The 8833-nt window shown below is 53.4% G+C and overlaps 1 protein-coding gene across 1 annotated transcript; it reads right to left on the bottom strand.

Moving 5' to 3' along the window:
* Window positions 1–469: 469 nt before the first annotated feature.
* CIMIP3 (ciliary microtubule inner protein 3) lies at window positions 470–7138 on the bottom strand. Its single transcript, XM_007458213.1, has 2 exons — window positions 7060–7138; window positions 470–989 (listed from the first exon to the last, which is right to left on the bottom strand). Exons 1-2 carry the CDS (start codon window positions 7066–7068, stop codon window positions 603–605), a joined length of 396 nt encoding a protein of 131 aa, XP_007458275.1. The 5' UTR covers window positions 7069–7138; the 3' UTR covers window positions 470–602.
* Window positions 7139–8833: the final 1695 nt, after the last annotated feature.

Genomic DNA, 8833 nt, shown 5'->3' with positions numbered 1-8833 from the left:
CCCTTCTCCATGAACCATGGCCCATGAGCCTAACTCACCTCAGCATCAGTTCTGCTGGACCAGAGGTGAGACTTGAGATGGGAAATCCATCCCTCGCCAACAAACTACAAGTCAGAAGAGGTGGTTTTATGTAAAACTAGGGCTGGAGAGGAGGCCCCCTGGAGACCGGGTTCGCTCCCTACAGGACTTCCCCATTCTCCAGTGGCTGCTCCAAACCCATGTCATGGTCAGTTGATGTATCTCTTTCTTGTTGTTGGATGGCTTGCCAAGCCTGGGCCACGGGGAGGGCGTGGCCAGTATGGACTTTGCTTGGGACTCAGGTTCTGGAGGGGAGTTGGGGTTACCCTTGGGGTGAGGTGATGAGAATCAAGTCTTTCCAAGTCTTCAGGCACCTCTGGACATAACGTTGCTTACGACACCCCTGTGGCCTCAGTCTACCCACCCACGGCCACCCATTCAGATGCCAGGGAAAGGAAGGACAAACTTTAATTGCTGCTGAGAAGTGAGACCTCCCTTTGCCATTGTTGACAGTGGGCAGGGCACAGCCCAGGCACTTTCTGCTCCTCCAGGAGGGAGCAGCCCTTCCCTTCTGGGACCCGGGATCACGGGGGTGGGTGCAGGGTAGGGGGCTTCTGACTGTACACCCCACGAGCACAGGCCCACGAGCACCACAAGACCAGGTTGGCAGGAGGCACATCAAAGCGCTTGCGGGTGTGGTCGGTGTCCCGGCGGTACGGGGAGCCGCAGGTAGGCTTCTGCAAGGTGTAGAAAGGGTTCAGGGTGTTGGAGTACTGGGAGGTGTAGAAATTGAGCCTGAACTTGTCCGGGTTCTGCCCCCTGGGGTCCACCACCACCGGCACATAGGCCACCGCCAGAGTCTGTTCATGGTCTTGCTTCCACGACCGGGACAGGGGACAGTGTGGAGCCTTCACCTTTTTGCCTGATGGCGTCTTCGGCCCATGGCTGAGTACTGAGGGTTTCTGTGAGTCCTGGGAGGAAGGAAAGAAGGGGAGAGCTGGCGCATCGGACACCGGGACTTTGACCGCGAGGGCCAGAGGCAGGAGGAAGGGGACAGGGGCACTGGTCAGAAGCCCACAGAGCCGCCCTGGAGCTCTGCTGGCCCTGGAGCCAGACACCTCCAGGGAGGGAAAGGCCTTCAAGGTCCACTGACCTGACCCTGCTTCTACAGACCTCAGTTTGCTTCTTAAAGACATAGGCCAGCTCAGAGGCTGGGAACCTGGGAGTTATTCCTCAAACAGCCCCCAGCCCCTGCCCCTTCCCCCTGCATCCAGTCTTTTTTTTTTTTTGGCTACACCGCCAGGCTTGCAGGATCTTAGGTCCCCAACCAGGGATTGAACCAACCACTAGGCCACCAGGGAACTCCTTTCCCATGCATCCAGTCTGTCCATCAATGTCCCCCACATCCTCCTCTCCCTGTCCTCTGCCACCGCTCCATCCGGCATCCATCCCCTCTCCCACAGGGTAACTCCAGCTTTCTACCAAGGCTTCTGCTCCCTCATCTCTTGCCTTTTCAGCCTGCGCTTCACACTCACACCGAATTAATCTTTCTATATTAATGGCCAGAACGTATGGCTTGTCCTCAAAGCATCTTTTGCTCTCTGCTGCCCAGAAAATAAAAGCCAAGGCCCCCAGCCTGGAAGGCAAGACCTGTAAGGACAGGGCTCCCCCAATCCTGTATTCTAGCCACACGGTCTGCCTGTGACTTCCTGGTCACACCTGGTCCTTCCAAGCGTCACGTCATAGCTCAGGCTGTGCCCCCAGACTAGTGTGCCCTCACTCCCACCCATCAGGGAAACTCTTTCCTGTTCAGCCCTGAGCCCCTTAAAAAGCAATGCTCTCTTACCCTTACCCTTGACATAGCAGCCTCTAAAATCCTATTCCTTCTCGTACTCCAAACCAAGGCATTGAGTGAGCACTCAATAACTACTGGTTCAACAGAATTGGATTCCAGTAAGGGGTTGCTGGCCTTCCAGCCAGCCAGCCCATTCTATTCCAGAACACCTCTCATTGTTACAGTGTGTCTCCTACCCAACAATGCCTGCTCTACTTAACCACTCTTGGTTGATTGGGTATGGAGGTCCACCCTCCTAGGAGGGCCCCATGGCCACCTTTATCACATGATACTGACATTTATTGGCTCCTCTGCCCACCACACGCCTTGGCCTTGGATGCCCTTCACTAGGGATCTTCATAGCCGTGACAGTCCAACCCAAAGGATGAGACACCTGAGTGTCAGGCAGCTCTGTCCCACTCCCCCAGGCTACAAATCTCAGGGGAGCCCATCTTCTCCCTGCTGAGGCCCCAGGGAACTGGGAGGGAATCCCTAGCTACTAGAAGCTGAACCCCTGCCTTCTTACAAAAGAAACCCCCTATACCCAAGTCATAATGTACATTCTTTTGCATTTAATTTACCAGCTATTTGCCCAACTCAAACTTGCCCAGGGCTTTTCTCCAAGGCAGTCTCTGCTCCCATAGTTTCCTACCCAGCAGTATATGGGCCCTCAGCTTTGCACTTCAAAATTCTCCCTATCCTTCCAAGCCAGCAGCCCTCATGACACCTCTTCCAGGAAGCCTCAGATGCTGCAGTCTCTGCCCCCATCTCACCCTCCTCTGTGCTGTCAGGTCCTCCTCTTTGGATGTGGTCCTTTGCTGGGCTGGGACTAGGGTGAGGCAAGGGTGTACATTTTAAGAAGGTACTCACACTCAGACTCGTGCAAGGGCATGGTGAGTGCTTCCTTACAATATTTTGCGCCCTAGGTGCCGTGCTTGCCTCATCTTAATCCCAAATTGTGGTCCTTCCGGGCTCTTGCTAATGTCCCAACAGCCCGTAAACTGCTCCCAGCAGTCAGGACCACATCCTATTCACCTGTGTCCCTGGGGCTTAACCCAGTGCTGGCACAGAGATAAGCTGGAGAGAGGGATGGGTGCACGAGCCATCAGCAGCCTTCCCAGACTCGTCCAGGCTCAGCCTTGGGACGGCAGGATTACAAGCAGAGGGGCAAGCACCGGAAATGACGTATGACAGTGATAATCAACGATCGTTTTTCACCACCATTTATGAGCACTGCGCCAAACTCTTTAAGTGGATTTTCTCTGTGAATCCTCACATTAACCCTTTAAGGAAGGTATATTATTAGCCCCATTTGTAATTGAGAAAACTGAAATAAGGAGGTTATTCCCATGTTTAGGGTCACGTGGCTGGTAAGGAGCCAGGCTGCAATGGGAACCCAGGCCTGGCTGACCCCAGGGACCACACCCTGTACTCCACAGCGTGTACTGCCATATCCACAGCACTGTGGGGCAGGGCCTGCCGATTCATTTCTGCCCTCATTCTGTCACCTTGCTGAGCCCTTGCCAGGGGTGCTGGGCAGCAGGCGAGCAGTCAAGGCGGCCCCTCCCCAGCCCTCAGGCTCACTGGTGAGAGAGGGCAGCCCAGTGCCTCCGTTTGGCAGGGACACTCTGGGGTTTTGAATGCTGGATTTTGGTTCTGGCTCTGTGGACCCTGCACAAACAGGATGACACACCGCGAATGTGAGGTTTATTCTATGAATTATCTCTTAGTGCAGCTGAGGATGTGACATCAATTGCTCCATCCTTTCATGCAAAACTATTCCTGAGCTCCTCTTGTAAACCAGGCTCTGGGTGTGGAAGTAACAAAGACACTACACATATGAACACAAATATGAAACCCTGGGCAGCAGGGTTCCTAGGTCTTGCCACCATTGACACTTTGGGCTGGATAAATCTTTGCTGTGGGGCTGTCCTTCAATGAAGGATGTTTAGCATCAGCTCTGGCCTCTTCCCACTAGATGCCAGTAGCCCCCCCTCCCAACTGTGACAGCCAAGAATGTCTCTCCCATTGCCAGTGCCTCCTGAGGGCAGTGAGAATCACTGCTATAGAGGCCATGACAATTTCTTTATCCTCAGTGTTGAGGCTGACGGCCTGGCCCTGCAGAATTTTCCTTACCTGGGCCACAGAAGTGGCTTGGGTTTTCTCCATGTTAAGCATGATTCTGGGGACTTCCCTGGTGGCGCAGTGGTTAAGAATTGCCTGCCAATGTAGGGGACACGGGTTTGAGCCCTGATCCAGGAAGATCCCACATGCCGTGGAGCAACTAAGCCCTTGCGCCAGAACTGCTGAGTCTGCATGCTTCAACTACTGAAGCCTGCACGCCTAGAGCCCATGCTCCGAAACAAGAGAAACCACCGCAATGAGAACACCGTGCACCGGAACGAAGAGTAGCTCCCACTCGCCACAACTAGAGAAAGCCCGCACGCAACAATAAGGACCCAACACAGCGCCGCCTCCCACCCCCCAAAAAAAGCATGATTCTGAGGTTCTGGTCCCCCTGACACCACGGGAAGGCTCATCCTGTGGCCATAGAGGTGAAGGAACTGCAGAGGCCCCACCCCCTACCAGCCCCTGCTCCCCAGCAGTCTTGGCCACCTGGACCCTGCACCTGAGGCTCAGGAGGTGGTGTGAGGGGTGACAGAGGCATGTGCTTTCAGAAAAGTTGGTGGGGGGGGGGGATCTTCCTACAGGGGGAAGGGCAACGCTTTTTGCTAACAGGATTGAGAATCTACCAAGTGCTAACCACTCAGCTCTGCAAAAACCCCAAAGAGCCATTTTGAGATGTTACTCCCATCTTTCAAATGCAGAAACTGAGGCTCAGAGGAATCTAAACTTTGCCTAAGTTCACAGGGTTGGTGAGTGGTGTGTAAGAACCTTGAAGAAGTCGACTAGTGACCAGTTAGTGCAGGAACTGGGATTTGAACCTTCCCTTCCCTCTCCACCCCAGCCCAGGCCCTGGGTCTCCCGTCAGTTATGCCCCAGCTGCTGCTGCTGCCCTTGCACTTGGGGCCCTGGTTAGGGGGACCCAGGACCCCCAGGACATCCAGGGACTAGACCCACAGAGAAACCGGGGCAGAGGGATAGCCCTGGGGAAGGGGGGAGGGAGGGAGAGAAAGGGTGGGGAGGGAGGGGGGGGAGGGGGAGGAGGAGGAGGCCCAGGCAGTCCCAGCCTTGCCCTGCCCCTTCCAGGGGCCCAGCCAGGCTCCAGGTGACTAAGCTCAGAGGGCTGAGAACACCCCATCCGGCCAGCCCTGCAGGGAGGGTGCGGCCCCACCGCATATTTTCCAGGTTAACATCTGGTTTCATTTAACCATCTCCTCCCCTCTCAGGAGGTCCTCCCTGTCAAATGCACAGGGCAGGGTGTGTGTGTGTGTGTGTGTGTGTGTGTGTGTGTGTGTGTGTGTGTGTGTGTGACTTTAGAGAAGTGGTTCACAACTGGGTGTATTCCCCCCTCCCAGGGGACATTTGGCAATGCCGGGAGACATTTTTGGTGGTCACTACTGGGGGTGCTACTGGTGTCTAGAGGCCAGGACGCTGCTAAACATCCCACACTGCAGAGGTCAGCACACAGCCACACATCCCCACCCCCGCCCCCACAAAGAATGATCGGCTCACAAGGTCAGTAGTGAGTGCCAGGTCAGTAGTGAGTGCCAAGGTTGAGAAAACGGGTTTAGAGGTTGAAGGAAGATCCCCATCTCCCCAGTCTGCTTCCTGCAGCCTTAAGCCTCCCATTCCTCCTGTTCTATGGGGGATGCGGGGTGGGGCAATGAGGCTTAAAGGGCAAGGAGAGGGTCCCACCAGCCCCTTCCCTCCCTTCTGAATCGCACTACCCTGTTTCAATTGGGTTTTGAGTTAGAGCCAAAAGAAGGAATATGACCCCCTCCCTCTATGACGCCCACCAAGGCCTTTTAGATATACAGTGTATACGTTTTCCCCTTATACCAGGATGTAGAATGGGGAAGAGAGAGACTCAAGGGTGCCACTTTCTGAGTAGGGCAAGAAGACCTCGTTGTGATATGTCTGTCCTCCCAAACACTTCAGGCCCCCTGCCCATCTGCTGGCCTAGCCCATGCCTGACACTCCACCATTAGCACCTCACTTTTTCAGGGAAGGCCTGTGCCCTGTGAAAGTGCAAACAGCATTGGGTGAGGCAGCTGGTGAAGGCTCCCAGGGCACCTGGTACTGGAAATGTGCCTGGCCTTTGAAGTTTGAAGGCTGAGCTCAGGACCGGACTCTGCCCTTACAGGTCAGGCATCCTTGGGCAAGTTGCTGAACCTCTTTGAGTTTTACTTGCCTCATCTGCAAAATGGGGCTAATAAGGCTATCTACCGTACCAGCTTGTGGGGGGGGGGGTGATGAGTCTCGGGAGCTGTAAAAGCAAATGGTAATTATCATCAGCCTCATCCAGCTCCTACACCAAGGTGTTGAGCACATATTTGCCTGCGGTGGGGACAAGGGGGACTTTGAAGGGAGTCAATGGGAAGGCCTAGCGGGGGCCTCAGCTCCCTCAGGAGGCTGTGTAGCAGGACGGCCTGGAATTTAAATTCCAGCTCCACCACGCACTGGGTACCTGCTATTCCGCGAATTTTTTTTTTTTTTTTTGGCCACACCGCACAGAGTGCAGGATCTTAGTTCCCCAACCAGGGATCGAACCCGTGCCCACTGCAGTGGAAGCATGGAGTCTTAACCACTGGACCACCAGGGAATTCCCCCTGGTAATTTATAATATGCTGTGCCTGTTTTCCCATCTATGAAGTGGGAATAACAAAAGAATCTATCTCATAGGGTTACCATGAGTTAATGAGATATTCTCGGCAAGGTACATAGACCTCTTCAGCACTCAGTAAACGTTTGCCAGCATTATTACTTGTCACAAGTTTGCCTAGGAGGTGGGGCCGTGCAAACTAACAGTCCAGGAAGCCTCTCGGGGAAGTGAAGGGGCAGGAACCAGAGGAATTGTTGGTAGCCCACTCCTGCCTGCCTCCCCCTCCTCCCAGGAGACAATGACAGCTCCACAGTTGGGGAACAAGAGTCAGGCAGTGTCACTGGCACCTAAGCCTTTTGTAAGAGGCCTTCAGCTCCCAGCCGCACAGGTGGGCCTGGCTAGGGCCTTCATGCTCCTTTCTGCCAATCAAACTTCTTGTGACCTTGGGCTGCCCTAATCCAACACTGTGATGTCATCCTACCTGGGACATCCTTGACCAGGGCCTTCCTTGGTGAAGAGATGGAATTTCTGGTGGCCAGGGGCTCCAGAGGTTTTCAGGGACTCTTGAGAGGGTTCTGGGATGCCAAGTTAGGGAGAATTGTATGGGGCTGGGGGCATTGTGACCCCTCTTTGACAACACAATTCCTTCTATATTCCTAAGGAGATACAGGGGCAGGGCTGAGGGCTGAAGTTTCAAGGTCTGGATGGGTCTTACAACCTTGATACTGACTCACTCTGCACTTCCTTCTTCCCACAATTCCCACGACCTTTGAGCTGTGGGATGAGTGGAGAGAGGAGGAAAGCATCCTAGTTATTCAGATGCCTCCAGCAGTCCTAATATTCCTCCAGGCACCCTCATGTTTCTCGTGATTTCACAAGAAATCACTGGCGGGGAATAAATGTACCCAGCCAACTCTCCATTCCCTTTCTTCCTCTCTTTCTGTCTGCCTTCTAAAGTACAGAGATGGGGCTTCCCTGGTGGCGCAGTGGAATGGATGGATGAATGGATGGATGGATGATGGATGGATGGATGATGGATGGATGGATGGATGATGGGTGGATGGATGGATGGATGATGGATGGATGAATGGATGATGGATGGATGGATGATGGATGGATGGATAGATGATGGATGGATGGATGGATGGATGGATGGATGATGGATGGATGGATGAATGGATGGATGAATGGATGGATGAATGGATGGATGGATGGATGGATGGATGGATGATGGATGGATGGATGGATGGATGGATAGATGATGGATGGATGGATGGATGATGGATGGATGGATGATGGATGGACACATGAACCAATGGATGGACAGACAAAGGAATGGGAGAGTGGATGGACAGGTGGATGGATGTGGGCAGGTGGATAGATGGTGGATGGGCAGACCCTCCTGATTTGAGCCCTGGTCACCTTCTTAGTCTCATCTCTTGTTATCTTTTCCCTCACTCTATGCAGTAGCTACTTTCTTAAACATGCCCTGGGACTTCCCTGGTGGTCCAGTGGGTAAGAGTCTGTGCTCCCAGTGCAGAAGGCCCAGGTTCAATCCCTAGTGGGGGAACTAGATCCCGCATGCATGCCGCAACTAAGAGTTCACACGCCGCAACCAGAAGATCCTGCATGGCAACTGAAGATCTCGCATGCCGCAATGAAGATTCCACGTGCCACAACTAAGACCTGGTGCAGCCTAAATAAATGTATATATAAATATTTTTTTTAAATGCCCTGCTCTGTCCCCTCTAAGCCTTTGTATTCAATATTTGCTGTTCCCTTTCCTGGACCACTTCAAACAGGGGGTTAGGAGATGAAGGGATGGATGTATAGGTGAGTAGACAGGTGGCTGGGTGGGGTGGCCATGGCTGAGTGGATGGGCAGATGGTCAATGAGCGGATAGATGGTGGGTTGTTGTGGTATAGAGGATGGGATTGCAGGCCCAGGAGCCAGACTTTCTGAGCTTGAATCCCGGCTCTACCATTTTACCAGTTGTGTGACATTGGGCAAGTAATTGACCTCTCTGTACTTCTGTTTGTTCTTCTGTAAAATGGTTGGGCTAAAGGTCCCTAACTAACAGAGTTGGGCAGAACACTTAGCACAGTACCTGGCACAGAGTGAGCACTTAATAACTATTAGTTTTTATTATGTTTGGGTGGGTAATTGCTTTGAGGGGTAGGTGGCTGAATGGGCTGTCCTCTCCCCATCTTCAAAACCTGACCCCTCCCCACACACACCTCCTTAGGGTCCCATCT

This window comes from Lipotes vexillifer, unplaced genomic scaffold (assembly GCF_000442215.2).
Source record: "Lipotes vexillifer unplaced genomic scaffold, Lipotes_vexillifer_v1.1 scaffold4, whole genome shotgun sequence".
NCBI lineage: Eukaryota > Metazoa > Chordata > Mammalia > Artiodactyla > Lipotidae > Lipotes > Lipotes vexillifer.
This window is presented reverse-complemented; position numbering and strand designations above follow the sequence as displayed.